The sequence below is a fragment of the Limanda limanda genome, chromosome 8 (assembly GCF_963576545.1).
Source record: "Limanda limanda chromosome 8, fLimLim1.1, whole genome shotgun sequence".
Taxonomy (NCBI): Eukaryota; Metazoa; Chordata; class Actinopteri; order Pleuronectiformes; family Pleuronectidae; genus Limanda; species Limanda limanda.
Genome location: NC_083643.1, coordinates 21,071,352 through 21,092,417, shown reverse-complemented (window position 1 = coordinate 21,092,417; position 21,066 = coordinate 21,071,352). Strand labels below are relative to the sequence as shown.

General features: G+C 41.0%; 1 protein-coding gene across 1 annotated transcript in view; it reads left to right on the top strand.

Annotated features, from left to right (window-relative positions):
* The window catches only part of kcnq1.2 (potassium voltage-gated channel, KQT-like subfamily, member 1.2), a 174,181-nt gene that overhangs the window by 16,244 nt on the left and 136,871 nt on the right, over positions 1-21,066 (top strand). The window contains exons 4-13 of the mRNA XM_061076373.1: positions 43-121; positions 226-322; positions 2,813-2,953; positions 5,829-5,939; positions 6,192-6,287; positions 7,395-7,532; positions 9,864-10,029; positions 14,997-15,023; positions 16,943-16,996; positions 17,336-17,453. Of these exons, the coding sequence (XP_060932356.1) occupies positions 43-121; positions 226-322; positions 2,813-2,953; positions 5,829-5,939; positions 6,192-6,287; positions 7,395-7,532; positions 9,864-10,029; positions 14,997-15,023; positions 16,943-16,996; positions 17,336-17,453 (1,027 nt within the window). The remainder of the gene's footprint in view (positions 1-42; positions 122-225; positions 323-2,812; positions 2,954-5,828; positions 5,940-6,191; positions 6,288-7,394; positions 7,533-9,863; positions 10,030-14,996; positions 15,024-16,942; positions 16,997-17,335; positions 17,454-21,066) is intronic.

Below are 21,066 nucleotides of genomic sequence, written 5' to 3'. Positions count from 1 at the left end.
TTGTTGTTGTTGTTTTGTCTGAGTCTCTTTTCCTTCCCACAGATTTGATAGTGGTCATTGCCTCAATCATTGTGCTCGGTGTCGGGTCCAATGGCCAAGTCTTTGCTACGTCTGCCATCAGGTACAGAAGTTATTTTCACTCCGCATTGTTTTATTATTTTTCTCATGTACAGTACTGTGGATCAGAAGATGATGAGACAGATGAGGTTGCGTTGTGTGTTGCAGGGGCATCCGGTTCCTCCAAATCCTGCGCATGCTGCACGTGGATCGGCAGGGGGGAACATGGAGGCTCCTGGGATCTGTAGTCTTCACTCATCGACAGGTGGGTTGAAAGTACTCAGGCTGCTGCTCTTATCTGTATGTAAATGTATGGTCGTGTTTCTAAGTACTTTTTAAAATCACATATAGAACGACTAGAACAGTTCAGTTGCTTTATTTAGCAGCAGTTTCTACTATAGGCTGCTTGCACGGCATGCAGATAAGCTGCTTTAATCCATACCATAGTTACAGCTTAATGCAGTTTAACAAATTATGTGTGCGCAATCCGAAATACATGCACATGTGCACAAATCATCCACAGGAGACCAGGCTTCATAAGGAGAAGAGAGTCAAGGATGGCCCCACCATTTTTCCATTCTGGTACATTTGTTTGCAGTATTTTCTCAGGCTGACACACAGTGAAGTCAGAGGATGTACTGTTCTTTTCTTAATCTCTGAAGTCGACCGTGTTCTTTGGTTATAGTCAAACCGGACGCTCATGTCTCTTTGATGCATAAGAACACGACTGACTGCTGAGGTTCGCGTGCAAAGGTCAAGAAAACAAAACGCTAAGATGAAACCAAGACGGGTCAAACGTGATTTGTTGCCATCTCCCTGTTGTCAGATGATCACTTTATCAAATGATCTGCTCTGTTTAGTGGAAATGTGTCGAGCTCCTCACTGGTTTTCATAGAAGCACGGGTCCTATTCACATGGGTTTTAACCTCCATAGCTCTTAAAGAAAAGAGCACAAAGGCCAGAAAACTGTGCTCACTCTCCACCATGACACTTTTAAAGAAGCATCATATGTAATGTACTATTTTTTACAAAAAGTCATGTTTAACTCAGCCCCTATATATACAACCTCAGTATTAACCTTATGTTTATAGAGTTAGGGACAGCTAGCAACAGGGCACATCAGGTTAATTTAAAATGACTGTATTGTTCCCTTTAACTGCATTTATCTCCAGCTGACTTGAGGACTGTGATGATGTGTTTACAGGTTTCTCTCAAAATCAGTTAGAAAGCCGAGGCTGATTCAATATCCAGCTGCTCGATGCCTCACTAACACCAATAAAGTGGATCATATAGTATATAACTCCAGTTTTTAGAATTTACAGTGGCTCTCTGTCTACAAAATAATGTATGTCAAAACACTTTAAAATAAATTGCTGATCTACTCCTGCGTTATGAGCCGTCAAGACCCCACAGGTCTGCTTTCTGTCCCCAGGGACAAAACTACATGGAGAACCAGCATTATGATTTTATGCTCCACATATGTTGAACAAGCTCCCAGAGAGCTGCAGTTCTGCTGTGACTTTAGTTCTTTTAAATAAATCCTTTTTATATAACATCACAAAATAACAAATTTCTTACACTGCACAGTTACGTTCACTCTTTTATTTCTAATATTGTCTATTATTTTTTTGTCCTCTATTAAACTCTTTATCATTTAATTTCTTATTGGTTTATATTATTTTTACAACAGTCATGATGCCTTTATATTTATGAAAAGCTATCTGAATTGCCTTGTTGTTAAACGTTAATTGTTGTTAAAATTAACTAGTCTTGCCCTTAAAGGCAACTTTAATACATTTTAGCTTTAAGAGTCACTGACAAAGACATCAGGGATTGAGCGTGATACATTGATACCTGATGTTGTCCATTACGTCTTTGGCAGAGCAAACCAGAGTTAATGATATATATTTATTAGGGCTGGGCAAGTTAACTCATTAATTTCGAGTTAACTCATCACTTATTTAACTCAGACAATTATTTTATCTGGCATTAACTCAGGTTTGATTATTTATTGTTTTATTGTGAAAGTCAGGCTTTTATTTTGTGAAAGTCTGTTGCTGACTGCTGCGGAACCGGAAAAAAGAAAAAAATTGGTGGATAAACAACCATGGATAAGGGTACGGAGCTTTTACATGGCCATTTTCATTTTAAAGTTCTTTCAGAAGGCGGAGTCGACAGAACCAAAGCAATTTGTAGCCACTGCCAAGGTGAAATTTCTAGAGTACTTCCAGTCTAAAATATCACCTAAATGCAAAACACACAGTTGATATCAGCAAATCACTCAACAAAACAGCGAGCGGAGCGAGGCTTCGGCAGACTACGTTAGACGCAGGGAGGAGTATAGATTTTTCATAATGAAGAGGATAACATTAATGCCCTGGCAGTGGCATTGAGCTTTAATTTTGTATTTGCTTTGATAACATTGTTAAGTTGAGATTTACACTGAATATTTTATTTAACTGCTACTGTATTAAATGCTGATGTTAAAAGTGTTTGCACAACAAATGTTATGGCACGTTCGTTCATATGGCAGAACATTGAAAATAAAATTGCGCTATACACTACTTGTTAATTCATTATTGGATTTTGCGTATACAAATGCGATTAATCGTGATTAATCAGGGAAATCATGCGATTAATCGCGATTAAAACTTTTAATCGTTGCCCAGCCCTAATATTTATATTTATGTTATACTCTTCATACCTGGTACTCTCTCATAAGTTTCAGTCAACTACGGTTGTTTTTCTCTTCCAGGAGCTCATTACGACTCTGTACATCGGATTCCTGGGCCTGATCTTTTCGTCCTACTTTGTCTACTTGGCGGAGAAGGATGCTGTGGATGAGGATGGCAAGACGGGCTTCTCCAGCTACGCTGATGCCCTGTGGTGGGGCGTGGTAAGGCAGACAATCTAGCAAAATAAATCTGTTGTAATTCTTCGTTGTTTAGTCTTTCAATGATGTTTTTGTATGAGCATATTTTCAGAATTTCGCTATGCATATATTACTGGGATCCTATAATGCTCCTTGAATTGCCAAACATAGCTTAAATTCTTGATGGGCCCCATCCCGTGCAAATCCTCTATCTGAAGAGCTGTTACAACTTATATGTACAATGAGCACTCAAGTGGAGTCTTAGCTGGAGAAATGGAGATGGGTGGCCACTCTAGTTGGACCAGTTATAAACCATTTTTTCCCCCCAAGTTCTCTTCATTGTGTTTTTCGTGCAGCATGCACATGTTGTTGCAACACGGGGAGGTGTGTAGATGTTTTTCCTGAGTGGAGCCGGTTTCGCCTTTTTCCTTCTGTGTGCAGAGGCTCGGGTTCCCAGAGCAGTTAATTAAACATTTGAATTAAAAGCACAGAGTAATGAGAAACCTATGGCAGCCTTGTGCAGGGGATCAGTGCGCCACAAAGAGACGGTAATAAACCATTCACCTCTGAGCTCTTTGGCTCAAAGCACTTTTTAAAGCACCAATATAAAGTGTCAGGTCCCTTAATTAAAATTTTAATTGTGGGATTAATACCTTTATGTAACGGAGGTTAGAGGGGTCACGGTGCTCCTCACTAGTGGAAGAAACGCTCCTATTTGTGTTGCTCTGTTCCCATTGTCGAGAAAAGAATCACGGTCTGGGATTTGCACCTTTTTGTTTGACTGAGACTGTAAACTTCAGAGCCTTACAATAGCTGCTACAATAGGCAGCATGGTCAGGTTTGTGAGTAGGTGTGTGTGTGTGTCTGTGTGCTTGTATGTGTGTGTGTGTGTGTGTGCGCTAACTAAAATGAGACAGCGCTGATTGGACAATGCTAAGCTCTCCTACTGCTTACTACTTCTATCAGACATGCAGGTGCAGAGCACAGATGGAGGGCAAGCCAACACCATGATTCATATCCCCTCTTCTTCTCACTCTCCCTCCCTTCCTCCCTCCGTTCCTCTCTCACTCTAATATACCTTCCCTTTTGAGTTTTGAAATCAAATCAAACTTCATCGGTGTCCCTTTTTGAAGAGGAAACCAAAAATGTGGAAAATGAGAATCATGTACAATTTGAATCGAGCTGTAATCGCACATACAGTGTGCACGACATGCAGATCAGGACAGGGTTGGTTTCTGTTTGCATACAGACGTGCACATATTCAAAGAGCCGGTCTGTGACCTTTTGTGTCGACATGAAGAGGTTAGTGCCACACACCCTACAGTCTGAATGAGAGGGGTGTTTTTGAGTAGACCATTCCACTCTGATGGTCTGGAGGACATTGTTTAGTCATCGGATTTGTGGATGAGGGATTAACCGCAACCCCCCACTACTCCACCCACCCCCCCCAACATACACACACACACACACACACACACACACACATGCACACATACCCCTCCTGCCTCTGCTCCTTCTTCTTTTTTTTAAACTCCCAAAGCCTTTTTAAGTATCTCACCTTACATCAGCCGCTTTGTTAGCGCACCACGGTGACACCACATAGACACCCACTGCAGCGGGTTGTGAATGTGTCAGAATTGGCTTGGCTTTCAGAGTGGGTGTACATGCAAATGTAAGAGGCATTTGTTTGCCCCCGCCACACCCACCCACACACCCCCCACTCCCGCCTCACCCCAGCAAATTCCTACACTCGCCGAGGATTAGTGGTCGGGAATCTTATTCCCTTTTGAGGAGCAGGAGCTTGAAATGCTCCGGCCACCGCTGACGGTCGTGGAGCCGAGGCCCAGAATGGCTGATGAACTTTTTCTTTTGTTGTTTAACTCCCGTTATAGACTACTGACGTAAACCTCTGAGAGCTCTGCACTGACTGATGTTTTCAATCTTTGACTGTTTAATATTGTGTTTTCTTATCTTCATTCAAGAGCCGGCTCTTTCAGTTTGAGAGCAGGACTTTTGAAACCACATTCAAGATCGGGATCCATTTTATTAATCCCACACACATGCACACATTCAGGTTTTTGATTTGATATCTCTCCAAATCCAGAGCTCACACACTTGTGCTTGGGTTTACTCGGCTTGTGCTCAAATTGTGCGCTTGCACTCAATATTTTGTTGCTTGGACAGATTTCCTGTGCTCCAGCTTCAGCTCTTCTCCTCGCAGTCACGCTGCTTCTGTGTGCATGTCAGTCAAAATTCACTAAACTAATGGAATGCCAGGTGTAGTGATGACAAATGAAATTGTGTCGCTCTTGTTGTGGGTGCATGAGCTTTACTTCTGATGGGAAGCCGGTGTAATAATAAAGCTATGGATGGTGCCACTGCATGAAACCAGTTACAGCAACAGCCCGTACAAGACTCTTAAAGAAGTAAAGCTCTTGAATAAAGTTAGAATAAAAACCCATAACTTGAAAAATACTTTTTAAACACAAGCAAACATTTTATTTATTATGAAAAGACAATGGCAATCAAGTCACACAATTTTCACATATATATTTCAGGGTCATTTAGGATGAAATACAGTCATCATAACATATCCTGACATGAACTCAACATTGATAAAACACATCAGTAGTCATTTCATTAAAAGATTTTTCATGGGCTCCTTTGTAAGGACAAGTATTATAATACTTACTCTACTGTGGGGCTTTGTTTTTGGTTCGACTTTTGTTTTGAAATGCATATTGAATATACTCTCTGGTTTCCCTAAACACACCACCGTTTAGCTTTTGTTTTGTCTTAAGTCTTTCTTGTGTCAATCGAGGACAAATTGTTCTTACATTCTGGCTATATTAATCTCTATAGATTTAATAGGAACTCCATTTCTTCTCTGTCTCTACAGGTGACTGTCACCACCATCGGCTATGGAGACAAAATTCCTCAAACGTGGATCGGCAAGGCCATTGCCTCCTGCTTCAGCGTCTTCGCCATCTCCTTCTTTGCTCTGCCGGCTGTAAATATAATTTTAATCCTAGATTCATAAGCAGCAAGGAATGACTTAAAATGTTACTATGCTTTCATTATATCCCAACCTTATTAGCTTGGTTGCCACTTTACTCAGTGATGAGCAACAATACGATTATTTATCTTTATAATTTTTAGTACTAATGTGCAGATTTAATTATTTCAATTTAAAGTATCTATCTACATCGTTATTGTGATATACCTTTTATTTGTACATTACAACTTAATTCTCCCCTACCAGGGTATCTTGGGCTCAGGTTTTGCTCTAAAGGTTCAACATAAGCAGAGACAGAAGCATTTCAACAGACAGATTCCTGCTGCAGCCTGTCTCATTCAGGTACATTTTAGCATCAAATTGAAGCATCTTGACTATAAAGATATAATATGTAGCACTGTTTCATTCAAATGTGTTCAAATATTAATGCTATGTTTATATATTTGGTTGACTTGTGAAATTACATTCTCTTAAATGTTCCAAGAATGTTCAAACCCAGACAGATCCCCAATTTTGTCATCTTTTAATTGCGTTATATCCAATTTACCTGTGACTTGCCCGTCACTGCTGTAACTTCTAGGCCAAACAACAATGCTAGCCAGTTTGCCAGTAATTGATCATGATTATTCATTGCCTTTTCCTGTGTAATGGGAATAAAACTCTAATACAGAAAGAGACCTGTAGGGGCCGAAGTTGCATATTGTACATTTAAGGAAATACCAAAGGGCATCTGGGTTTTCTCATAAAATATATAAACTAAACTATTTTGAATCCATCACTATATTAATGTCCTGTATCCTGAAGTCAAATGCAGGGGCCGGTGTGTGCTGTGGTGATGTATTCAAGCGGTTCATACTCAACTACAAGATATCCTTAAAAAACCAGGTCAGACAGTAAACAGACCCATGGACACTGTTTTTATTGGACCGTGAACATGGCTTCAGAATCTGATCTTTATTTTTTTTGAAAGGTGCAAACTTGCACTCCTCAGATCTGGCCAATGAAAACTTCAGCAAAGTTTGGAAACTGAACAGAGAAAAAGTTGTAGTGTTTGTTTTCTGGAAATTCCCATTGAGTTGTGGAAAAGGTGAGCTACACACCAGAAGTGCCAGAGGTGAATTGTAGTTATCCTGTGCCAGAAATCGAACCATTACAAGGGTTACAGTCACACTGAGTACAACTGACACACAACCACTGAGAGTTTATACACCTGTGACACAAAGACACCTGAATGTCTGCAGGACACTGACAAGTATCAACTTTATGACTTTGTATTGATAAATACTCTTAGTAAATCAAACAAACTTAATTTTAAAAGGTTAAACTAAAAACTGTAGTACACTATGTACCTGGTTTATTGATGCACCACTGGCATAGTCCTCTGATTGGTTTACAATTTTTGACTGGACTGACAAACAGTAACTGTGTGTTTTAATCTGCCCTCCTCAGACGCTGTGGAGGTGTTATGCAGCAGAGAAACCAAACGGCTGTGCTACTACATGGAAAATGTACGTCCTGACACCAGAGCCTGTCACCACAGTGGAATCTGACAACTCCAGTCCTAATATTAGGAAACTGAACCTATCGGTAATTATTACTTTGAACTTCAATCCTGAAGCAATGGTATTTTGTGGCTCGTGAGTTTTCAGCTGATTTTGATTTGCTTTTCTCAGAAGACAGGCCAGTTATTCCCCTAAAAAAAACATTTTATCCATTAGATATTAAGTTTGTCTTTGACCTTGTGATGCCCTTAGTTTGAATCCAACCATCATCTCCTCGTCTCTCTCTCCCTCTCTCTCTCTCTCTCTCTCTCTCTCTCTCTCTCTCTCTCTCTCTCTCTCTCTCTCTCTCTCTCTCTCTCTCTCTCTCTCTCTCCTCCGTTTGTTCTGTCTCTTCACTTTGATCTGGCCACTGAGGGGAAACTCCATCCAGAGATTTACATAATTCAGTCCAAACTTTGGGCAAATGTCCATTTATTTGTTCATTCTTATTTTAGATATGTCATTTGGATTTGAAAAATCTATACATTGTATTTCCTTTATCGCATTTACAAAGGAATACGTTAAAATAGACATTTGAATTACCATTTGACCTTGAGCTGTGGAACACCAAGAACTTTTCAGAAGAAGTCATCAGACTGTGATAGTGCACGCTGTGGTTTTGAATGGCTGACCCACACCGTATTGTTTCCTTGTGCATGTCACCTTTCACAACAATATTAGCTATGTTGTGTCTGGGCCGTGCAGCTTAAAAGGGCAAGTTAAGTTCCCACAAACACACACACACACACACACACACACACACACACACACACACACACACACACACACACAAACTCACTCACTCACTCGTGCACCCCCCCTCCCTCCCTACCAAGGCTTGACTCCACCAGGATGACTTGAGGCCTTTGTCTGGGCGGCACAAAGACTCAGTCAGTTGAGATGATGTCACCGCCGCCTTTCTCATGGGAGTAAACCTTTGTCTAGTAGAACAACAACAAAAAAATCTTTGTGTCGCATTGAGCCCACATGCATTGGGGAGAGCGAAGCCTGCTTCCGCTCTTTTCTGTTTCAGCTTGTGACTTTCTCCTCTGATTTACCTCTCTCTCTCTCCATCTCTCTCTCTCTCTGTCTCTCTCTCTCTCTCGCTCTCCCTAACCCTCATTCAAGACTTGCTTCTGTTTCTTCTCTGTTTAATGGGCTTTGTTCTTTTCCTTTCTGCTCTTTCTGTCCCCTCTCTATTTTCCTCTGCCTCATCTCATTCCCGCTCCATCCCATTCACAATGAGTTTCATCCCTCTCCTCTTTTTATATTAACTCCATCTCTCTGTTCCTGTCTTTCAAACTTGTTACAGTTTCTTCCTACCTTTTCATCTTTCCCTTTGCTTTCTCCCTTTGAGTCTTGCTCCACCTCTCTCTCTCGCTCTCCTAATGAGTCATTCAAACGTTGGGTTTTTGGACTGAGCTGTTGGCCACTAGTCAATGCCAAAGTCTGATCCACTGAGTCCAGATAATTGAGTTTCTATAAAGGCCACATCCATGACGTCGGTGAGGGTCGGTTGGTCTGAGAGTTGGACTGGAGCCCCATTGAGGTCCAGGAAGTTGCTGGGACATGGGTATAAAAAAGCTATGTGTTTAACTGAGATTAAACAGCTTGTCCCCAGTATGCAAGCTCAGAGGTTTGAGGTCAGGGTTTATATAACAACAACATGAACTACACAGGTATATAAGAGAAAGCTGGGTGTGATTCATTGTGACCCGACTATCACTAACTGTTTTTTGTTCAAACTGACAACATGCATTAGCAAGTAAAGTGAATCGCTTAATCTTACAAAAATGTCTCCAGTCTATATCAAAAGATTGGACTCTTCAATATTAGAACATGCTACAAAACTCGTGGCATTCTGTTTTCAAAATAAAACTATGAAATTAAATGAAGGAAAGTGTCTTGTGTCTTTGACAGATCCAGTAGGTCAATTAATCCAATTTTTATTTTTATTTTATTGGCTTTGGCCCTGACAGAATCTTCGTTGTTCGGCAAAGAGCAAAGAGTTGCATGACCTTGATGACCTGATCTTGTTTATCCCTTTGCCTCATCAACTTCATGTGTACAGTTGTACCCAAATAGGAAGTAACTGGGATTAGATTCCGACTTGATTACTGGGTTGTCCCCTTCAGCTTGGACAGGAGTTGCTGTTGTAAATTAAAGAGTTCACAATTTTCAGCATAATGGACTGTGAGACAGGCTGGCTGGTGCAGTGTCAGCAGTGATACAATGGGTGAGCTATAAAGAGGCTGAGCTATAATAAGGAGCTCATGTAACTAATTTTAAGAGGGATAAGGCAAAAAAACTCTTTTGACTGTCATTATTATAATCCCGTCACACTTTTTGATGTGGGTGTTGTTGTTTCCTCTGTCAGAAAAGGGTGAGCAAGAGGAGGCTGAAGTCCTGGGGCAATGGTTCTATGCGTGAAGCGTCAGAGAAAGCCATATCCATCCCCCAGATCACCTACGATCACATCGATGACTCAGAGGAGAAGAAAGACACCACCTTTTTCTTGCAAGAGCAGAGGGGGAGTGCCGAAGGTAATGCACTGAGAATAGTACTGTTCTCATTGTTACTGTGATGTACAGTGACAGTTAGAAATAGTCATCAAATTTATTGAGGATTATTGTCACTCTGAAGTTCATTAACCCAAACATATCATCCAAAGAAAACCATCCAGCTTCTGAAAGTTATCTTTCCTCCAACCGTTTAGTCTCAGTCAAGTGAACCACAATTTCACAATAAAAGATCTGAGGCCAATTTTATCACTGCTCAATCAAACTGACTTCACAGCAGTGTGGTTTTTCAGAACTTGATGCATCCAGCTCTGTGAAGATGTTTCTCAACAACATTGAATATTGTCATATCTTTGCTGTTGTAATACAGTTTAAGGGCAGCTGGCAATGAAGTATCATATGTCATGTGCACTACATTCGAGCTGCAGAGATGAAACCCACCTTTTTTTAATATGTTCCTCTTAGGACAGTTTTGTTTCATGAAATAATGTATGTTTAGGGATCTGAAATTATGTCATGCTGCCTTAAAAGCCTTGGAAATGGAAGTTTCATGTGCTTTTACATTCAGGGTATTTAAGTTGCCAAAACAACTCTTTGAAATGACTTTTGTTTTGGCACTTGTTTGACAAAAATGAGTTTTCAGCTTGTACTTTTGTCCTGTTTTTCATCTTGATTTTAAATGGTTTATAAATAAATACTGTAGATAAACGTAAAATAAGTTTCACTGAATATTTCTGTCGGCGGATCTAATAATACGTACATTTTTAGGCTTTAAGAGTCACCACAAAATCTATAAGCTATGAGGCCACCATCTTATTGTGTCACACTACTTAAGATCTGACAGTAAAAAATTCGTAAAGATGGGGGCCTATTCAAACGTCTTTATACTAAGAGCATAGGGGCTCACTGCCGCCACCAGAGATCATAATCATAAATAGATAAATCCACATATCTCTCTTCTCAGTCTTTGTGGCCATATTAGTTAGACGCATGTATGAGCAAATCTGGTGATGACAGAAATTTCAGTTTGGCCGACGGTTTCTGACCAATGACTTACCAAACCACAGAGATTCCCACAAGCCTCAGCTGTGTTTAGTTCTTGATGTGTTGTATGTTAGCATGCTTACATGTTGAACATCGTATCTGCTAAACATCCGCATATACAGTATAAACAACATAACCCTGAGCATGTTACTCATTGACCGTAGCATATTTTTTAAGCCTTCTCTACCCTGTCCACTAAATGTGGATATTTTGCTCAACAACCCTTATCCTCTTCATATGTCACTAAAACTGAGGATTTTTCACAATCGCCTTCCAAAATGCAGATTCACAAAAACTGTGAGTGTACATGTGAAACAGAGCATTTGTAGTCCTTTTCGTCTACTTATCTTGACGGAGGTCATGTGGTTGTAGATTTTTTTAAAAACAAGGAGTAAGACATCTGTGTAAAAGCTATCTGCAATAGTGTCGACAAGGCACAAAGCACCTCTGCCTGACAGAGCTAATTACAGCGTAAAGGATCTACTTGAATGTGGTATTTAGAGTTAAGCTTTGTTTGGTTCTCTCAGTTTATGCAATCAGTTTAGAGTATGACACATTATTGGAGGGGTTGTAATGGGCTGGTTTCTCATTTTCACACAATAAACAGAGTCCCTATCCTGATTCCCTCTTAGAGCCAAGATGGCTGCCAGGTGTCTCCAGTGGGCCATATGGAAGCCATTTAAGTCTCAGTGGTGATTAGAGGTCATGGTTACAAGCTCTTTACTGCTTCACTTGTCCTCTTTGCTGGGCACTAACACTCAGGCTGAGCCTGGGTAGAAATAAAAACCTATATGGACTTGTCAAGGTCGGAATTTATAACACTTGCAGTTTACTAATATTGGTGTAATCATGTCGAAGCCAAGATCTTTTTTTTCATGATTTTGAGAAAAGCTTGACTACATTGATTCTGTTGCATTCAGAGCTTATACACTCATTATTAAGATATACATTTCCCCCCCTTATGGATTCCTAATTGTTTTAGCACTTACACAAAACATACACATTTTTTGTTTTGAATCCATACAACCAGCTGAATGGTTACAGGGGTTGGCGGTTGTACTTCCTGTGTTAAAATGCCAACCCTACCAAATATATTGACCCAGACTGCATGTTAATAAATGCCCTTAATGAGTTTTTCCTGTCAAAGTGTGGAGTCATAAAAGCAGCTGGAGTGACATAAAGGCAGAACATCACTAAAACATCAACCACTTACGAGGGGAACAGTTCAGTTTCCTGCCTAATTGGGTGGATCTTAGATGGAGATGAAGGAGAACATGTGTGAGAAAGTGTGAGAGGAAAAAAGTGCCACACCAGTTAGAGATTCCATTTCATCCAGTAGCCACATATCTATACAATAACATTAAACTTATTAAGCTTTCAACAGGTAAATCTTACGTTCTGTCAGTTTTCTGTGTATTCACTTGAGGTCAGACAGGTTGAGACTATGGAGTGGAAAATGAATTGGACAAGCTGGGATGGAAGAAACCAACATCTGCAGCCTGCTGTCACTTATGATAATGTGTAGAGGTGAAACAGCATCGGACTCAATTACCTTTACTAAACCAGCCATAAAACAGGAATCTCTATTCTCGGGGTTGCTGCTTTTTTTAAAATGTCATCATGATTCAAATTGATGCTTTACTCCTAGATTTCTTAAGGCTCTTATATACTTCTACGTATCCGTTTCTCGGAGAGGTCTCAGCGGGGGACAAAGAGTCTTTTTGATTTTTACTTCTCCGACGACTATCCGTCTAAAAACAATTCCCCGCTAAACCCATAGGTGGCGCAACGGAAGACGAGCTCAGAGAAGCCTACCCCATTTGGGAAGAAGAAGTCCACGTGTCTCTGTTTATCTCTATCGGCTGGCCTCCCACACACTGAACCATGGCAACTAACAGAACTAAATAAAGTGACACCCAGCGTGTCAAGATGCTGATGTAATCGTTTCTTAGCGCAGCGGTTCCCCGGTCTTGTTTCCGAACTGTGTTGCTGATTCCACAGCTTGAATCTGCTTGAGGCTACATGTAGCTAGAAGCTACCCGGAGCTAGCTCCCCCCCAGCTTCCACACACAGTCAGCAGGGACTCCCGGCACTAACAACTACTATCCAGTGTTTGCTTCTAACCTGACGGTATTATAGAAACAGTGTCATGATAGAAGTGGAATTAAAGTCGTGACGGCGGGTTCTTGCACTGTTACCACCGCAGTTAGCATGGTGGCTAGCCTAGCCCGCTAGTCTAGCCGTTTTGAAAGCTCGTTATAACCGTCTGTGACTGTGCACACATGCCCTCAGTGCTCTAACGAGCCACCTTCAGCCGGACAACTCCGCTGGCTTAACACACACGTCACATTAATCGTAGAATCATAGTTGTGTTCGTGTTTGTTGCTACAAGTAAACAGAAAGTTTGAGGTCCGGAAATACGGAAATGACGTCATACGGAAATGATGTCGTTCGCGGACCAATCACAGCCAAGAGCGGTCCGTCGGGTCTCCAACATGAAGACGGATAGTTAGAAAAATCAGACGTGTACGAAAAGCTGTCCGAAGCACTCGGAGAGGGCGTTTCACGACGGATAGGGCGATCTTATCTGTCCGTAATAGAAGAAACGGAGAGGCATAAATTGGCCTTTAGAAACATACACAGCAGAGAGATGGAAAAGTTGAAAGCAATTGCTATTATTTGTGAAAATTTGAAAAATAACAGATACATAGAATACGCAGCAAATATCAATGATTAAAAATCAAAGAAAAATGGAAAGCAAAAAAAACAGATACATCCCAGCCCCCCTGTCCCGCAGATCTAGGCCAGCGACTCTTATATTGTTATATTGTTGTAAAGGTTTTTGAGTTTTTAATGAGAGCGAGTACCAACCCTCTATAATTGATTCGTTCAACTCCATGAACTCGAGCAGTTGCCAATTCTAATTAAACTTTGTCCAGATATACGTTAGAATCCAAGGGAGAAAAGACAGGGAGTTTGGAAACAATGGCTGTTAAGATATCTCGTGATCAGTGATGCTTCTTCTTCTGCTGTTTCCTCACTGCCTAAATTAACAAGCATCATCTGAGTGTAAGCTCAGCATGCATCAGGTTTTATACAGAACTTTCTATAAATTATTTGTCCTAAATACCAAATTGATGTAATTATGATTTTACTATATGCTGTTTGTGAATTAGCTGATGTTGTTAAAGAGCTTGTTTCTCTAGTGTTTAATTATCTGAATTTCGGGCCTTAAAAACTCTTAAGTACTTAAAATATTACTTATGAGGTTGTAAATATATCAATGTTCAATGTACCAATTTGGAATTCTTTTTTTCATACCAAATCACATTCTTTATTATACAGATATTAGCACGCTGTAATAAAACTACAAACGAGACCAACATTGAACTGATAACTGATTGTCTACAAACATCCTGGTTATCTCACTGCAGTCGGCCGGGCTGTGGGAAAGACAATGGATACTGTCTCTATAGTTTGTGAGATAATTGGTGTTTCAGGTTGATTCTCAACTCTGCTGCTTCACCTTCAAATATAGGGAAGTTTAAGCAATTCTGTGACTCTGCTATTCCTTCATTTTTTGTTGTACTTGACATTGGTCTTAAATTTCATTCGTTATGGTTTTAAAAAGGTCTTAAATTGAACTTGTTGAAAATCGGCGGAAACCTTCTTTCAGGCGGGAATAGCTGGAGTTACTGCGGCTGAAATGGCAGAATGAATAAAATGGCAAACACAGGCAGAGAATGAATGAATGCATGAATATGAACATATGAACAAGTAGACACTGTGCGTCCCTCTTTTATGTTTCAATGTCAACTGGCCTAAAAAACTAAAAATGCTGCTGTGTTACAAACATGAACTGATAGGAGATCATTGATTACGTTTGTGTAATTTCGGCACATATTGCTGTGTGCTCCCATATTAACCCCTTTTTTCCTTCTCTGCAGGAATCAACAGGATGCTCAGACAAACAGGTTAGTCCTTCTAACTCTCATCACCACTGAGATGGATGTAATGGGATCTTAATAATGGGTTATGTATCATCAACAGATATTTCAGTCAACTCTGGTCCTGTGGTGGCTCCCTCCAGTTTCCACCTCTTAATCGTGCTACTTTGAAGTATAAACGGTGCTAATAAAATCCAAGTAACAAGAAGACAGACTCTTTTTATGAACCAGTTGTTCTTTGTCCAAACGACAGACACAAAGGCTGAGCATATAGTGTGTGTGTTCACTGCTCTGTCTGAGCAGCAGCCCCTTCCAATAGTCAAGTACTTATTTTTCTCTCATTAAAAACTCCTCTGTGTTAATCATTAGCTAGCCTTCCTTTTTAATGTGGCCCAGACAGTATTTTAATTAGACTCGCTCACTGGCTCTGCCTTTGTCCCCAACTGGACCAAACCAGAGCCAAGCAGAGAGAGAGAGAGACACAGAGAGAGAGAGAGAGAGAGAGACAGTCAGACACTGGTCCTGGGTTGACCTGGCCTGTTTTCTTTACCGGGTGCCCTGCCAACACCACGGGTGAGGGAGGAACATGGCTGGCCCGGATAGGAATGGGGCAGGGGCCTAGTGGGGACCGGGGAGGCCGAGACGGGGACACCGAAAGAGAGGCGGAGGGGTGGTGGAGTTGATGAGTGGTCATTGTGGAGCACCAGTAGTCAGAAATAAACTGGTCATTGTTTGATTTGGTCAATGTCCGGCTTATCGCTCTACTTATCTGTCTGGTCCCACGTACCTCCCTGTCTGTGAGAATCTCTCTTTCCCTCTTTCCCTCTGTCCCTCTCTCTCTCCAAAGCTTTATCTCACAGTCTTTTATCCCCCTTTTTTTCTCTCTCTCCTGCCCTCAGCTCGTTCTTTCCCGTTCACAACACGTTTGCACTGATGGTCCAGATAAACCACATACATGTCCATAAACCCTTATCCTGTTTGTGTAGCTGATAAGTAGGTGCATGTCTCCTTCACTGAGTTGAAGTTAGGGGCTCTAAAGGTGGTTCTGATTACACCCCCCCCCCACCCCTCCACTTTTCCTCTCCCCTCTCCTCCCTCTATTGCATGTCTATTCTTCCGGCTTGGACAATGTTGAACAAACTCGATGATGGAAAACAAGAGAGGGTGAATAGCTTTTACTCGAATTGGAATAGTTATCCTGTTCTTGGACGTAGATTTGCCTCTCCATTCTCGGTCACAATGGAGGCCCCGGCGGTTTGGAGGAGAGACATGTCAAACTCGGCTGACGGTCTGACCCCCCCCCCCCCTCCACACATGTTGTTCTTTGCTGTAGTTTTTAGCTTCGCCAGCAGCCATCCAGCTGCATGGTTTAACTGGAGCGCTGCAATTTATGCTCCTGCACAGGTTGTCTCCTGGTGTAAATTATCAATTAAAAAGTTCCTCTCATATATAGAGATTTTTTACAAGTCTTCATGTTAATAACCTAAGACAAGGAGTATGTTTACACCCCCATATGTGTGTTTGCTTGTAAGCATTACATAAAAACAACTGAACAGATTCGCACAAAACTGAACCGCAGTAGGTTTTTCTTTCAGCGCCCCATGTTATCAGGTTAATACTGCCTCACTGCCTGCGTGTAATAATATCTGGGGGAGTGAGTAAGTTGGAGCCGAGAAGCCAAACACTAACATGTTCTACTGTTGCAATAAACATTTGAACGTGAGTTGTCTGATTGAAACAGTAGTGATACCATGAACCTCAGGTAGCAGCTCCAAAGTAGACATGCTACTTGTCTGAGATGGAGCAGATCCACTCATTGCCATTCCAGTTTAGAATTGAAGTGAAGAAACCCACTGTTGTAAATTGTGTTTCAACTTTTCTTTTTGATTCCTTATGATTTTCTTCTTTCTTTTCATTCTCCACTTATTATTGTTGCATAGCGTCAGGCCCTCCTCATCATTCTTGGTCGTCTTTTGCTCTGAGCTGTCCTGGCTCTCCAGGTATCTGTCATTTCTTTGTGTCTGCTTTTATCTTGTTTATACACATCTGCCCTTCTCTGCTTATTTTGCTTTAAAATGGAACAGTGTCCTTTGTCATAAAAGATTAAACTTTAATTAAACTTAACGTTAAATATCTTCTCTGATGGGAAATTAGACTATTTGCAAAATGATTCAATTAACACTTTTGTACCTGGTAGTTTTAGGGCTATAACACAACTATATATGTTTTCTTTGTATTCAAATTGAGTTCATTAAAAAACATTTTGTCAGTTAAAATATTGTATGTAGTTTCTAAGATGCATGTTTTGTAAGATTGTACATGATTCTTGTGCTTTGCAGTGAGGAGGAATCACGACAACAACACCTCCATCGACATCTCCCGCACCAGCAGCATAACGGATGAGCTCGACTACATGAGTGAGGACGTTCCCCTTCCAGTGGTGACGGACAAAACCCAGTAAGTCCAATGACATTCTCCCTTTGCTCTCCTCTGGTGTTGCATCACCCTGTTCTGGCAGAACCACATTATACAGATTTTTCCTACTTATCATTATGGTGAAGGCCTTCAGCAGCAGAGCCCCTCAGGCCGCTCTCTAAATGAAGTTGTTTTGTTGAACTCTCTCGAGGGTTAAAGAGGCTCTCGAGGGCCGAGGCCTTACCAGGTACAGAGACTTATAAAGAGGATTATCCCTTTAGTCTTGAGGGAAATGACAAAGAAATCCCTCTCAGTTGGATGTAGGACATGTTCGGGTACTGAGAGCTTGTCACCACATGCCCTCAGAAGGTTGAGAATTCCCTGCTCTTTGTTGCTGTGTGATTTTTTGACGATGTTTCTTCCTCCTGCTGAGCCCCTCAAAATGTGATTTCTTTGCTTTCTCTGTCAGTTTGCTGCATAAAGCGTGCTCTTGATTGCTACCACAGTTCACCCTCCATCCCTCTTTCCATCCCCAGTTCTCCAACATGGGGTTTTCACATGTTTCCACGGGCATCTTTTACGACACGTGTTCACCTAAGCTGCTCTCTGACATGTGCTGAACCCCGCGGTTCCTCCGTATTCCCTCTAGAAGAGGTACAAAGCTGTGTGAACGCAGATGTTCGAGTGAGATGCTCAGCAGGTGTATCGATTTTCTCCACCCGCCCTCCTTGATTATAATGTCCCGAGAAATCCAGGAGAACCTGATGTTTGAACACAGCAGGGGATCCCTCGCTGGATTCACTGTGAGTGAGTGGGGGGGGGGGGGGTTGATGATGCTTCTAACATGCGACAGATGCAAAAATGAATAAAACTAAAAGAACCAGCGAAGATGTAGAGAGAGTTTGTGGAGTTAGAGCTGACGACGCTGTCGGGGGGGCTGTAAACATGATCATGTGATCTCCAGAACTGAGTTAATACATCACTTCCTGCCTCTGCCTGCTGCACCCGGCTGCTCCACCTCTCGCCTGAATAACGCAGAGGATTTGTTGCTGTTGTGAACGTGTCTATACAGAGAACCTCCTTCTGTGTTGTGCACGTGTGAAAGGCCTGGAGGTCATGTCTTAAAAACTACAACAGGAGCAAAGTGGAAAAAACTCAGAAAAGATGTCAACAATGCTGTTTGGCTTCATTCCTGCAGTGGGTGACTGGTGGAGTCCACACAGAGGTTATCATGTAGTTGATGTTTTGTGTACATGTGGTTGTTCCCTGTCACTATATGTATATACATACATTTACATCTGCCACAGTGATCTGCAAAATCTTGTTGACAGCTGCGACATGTTGACATGCAGAATTGTTTATTTTTCTGTATTACATTTATGAGCTTTCATGTTGGCTGCATTTTAGAAAAATTCAAGTACTATGTTGCGCAGAGAGGATCTAATGTCCCAAAAATGCAATTATTTTTTAGATGGATAATGTCATTATAGAAATTGAGACAAGATCTTTCTATTAATTGAGTTATTCAATAAATCTAAGACTTGGAGCCTGTCCAATGAATCTTTTCAGACTATATATGAGTCTTTCACAGACATATCAGTTGAAAAGCTGATAAAAACTTCCAAATATCAGGTGGAAGGTTTGAACTGTGTCAGAGCAGGAGGGATGCCGATCTGAGGGAGGATCCAGAGGAGATCAGGAGGGCTTGATGGTGAGGACGAGGCAGAGCTTAGATCTGGTCCAAAGTGGTGAATCAGTTCAATCCAGAATACAATATCATTTCACATCATATAATTAGGGCTGGGCAATGATTAAAAGTTTTAATCGCGATTAATCGCATGATTTCCCCGATTAATCACGATTAATCGCATTTGTATACGCAAAATCCAATTATGAATTAAAAAGTAGTGTATAGCGCAATTTTATTTTCAATGTTCTGCCATATGAACGAAAGTGCCATAACATTTGTTGTGCAAACACTTTTAACATCAGCATTTAATACAGTAGCAGTTACATAAAATATTCATTGTAAATCTCAACTTAACAATGTTATCAAAGCAAATACAAAATTAAAGGTCAATGCCACTGCCAGGGCATTAATGTTATCCTCTTCGTTATGAAAAACTATACTCCTCCCTGCGTCTAACGTAGTCTGCCGAAGCCTCGCTCCGCTCGCTGTTTCGTTGAGTGATTTGCTGATATCAACTGTGTGTTTTGCATTTAGGTGATATTTTAGACTGGAAGTACTCCGGTGATGAGAAAATTCACCTTGGCAGTGGCTACAAATTACTTTGGTTCTGTCGACTCCGCCGTCTGGAAGAACTTTAAAATGAAAATGGCCATGTAAAAGCTCCGTACCGTTATCCATGGTTGTTTATCCGCCAATTATTTTCTTTTTTCCTGTTCCGCAGCAGTCAGCAACAGACTTTCACAAAATAAAAGCCTGACTTTCACAATAAAACAATAAATAATCAAACCTGAGTTAATGCGAGATAAAATAATTAATCAAGTTAACTCATCACTTGAGTTAACTCGATTAAAACGAGTTAACTTGCCCAGCCCTACATATAATACATAACAAAATCTAAAATCAAAGACAGGAAATAATAGCTGAGTGAATGGGTGTTGATTCTCATAGACATGGATGTTGTTTTTACGCTCTTTGTCTAATGGCCTTTCTTTTCCCTGCTTCTGTTCCCTGCAGAAATACAGTCGCCCCTGTCATTCAACTCCATCTCTGGCCTCTGGCTATGCTCTGCATTCTCCTCTCTGTGCCCTCTTGAAAACAAAAAGCTAAGCAACCTTTTGTACAGAGGAACACAGTTGTTACCATATTCGGCAAAGTTCTTGCACAGCGTCACTCAATTTCTTGTGGTTAGTTAGTTTAGTCATGAGGAGTGATAAAAGACTCTCCAGCCATCCAGTCGTTTTCATTCCTAGTGAAAACAAATTATTAAAACAAACTGCAACGCTAAAACGAGAGTTACGAGCTGCAGAATACTTGTTCGCTCTCTTGCATTCTTTTGACCTGCCCGTTGGTGGCATCAGTCCAGGACTCTTTCTCCACACACCTCTTGAATTCCACAAGGCACTGGACTGGCTCTCTCGCTATTCTTCCTCTTTCCCTTTTCTCTACCTCTCCATTACTCCATCCGCCCTGATCGTATCTGATGGGCCAAAAAACGCGAAGGAAAATGTCAATTTTGACATGGTATAGAAAACCACAAGTAGCCAACACCCAAACTGCTGATCATTTACCATTTGATCGTCACTCCTGGAAAATGTGATTACAGTTACTCATATTTTATTATGGGTGTATTTTGTTCCTAGATAGAAATCTACTGTTTTTATGTATTTTTTTTATTTCAAATTACGTTTTGTTCTTCCTTGAATCTTCTTGCCAGACTCTCCATGCTTGACAGTGTGTCTGCAGCTGTCACCCTGTAAAAGTAGACAAATCAAACTGCTTGAATATACTGAAACTGTAACAGATTCCTGCTGATATGTGAAGAAAAAGGTAAGTAGCTAAGGCAGTTGGTGATCTATGAATATGCTGTGCTAATATATTCTTTAGTCACTCAAACTGCATCAATGACTATGTTAAAATGGATGCCAATATTCTGATTAACCAGTTAAGACGTAGGCCGAATAAGAC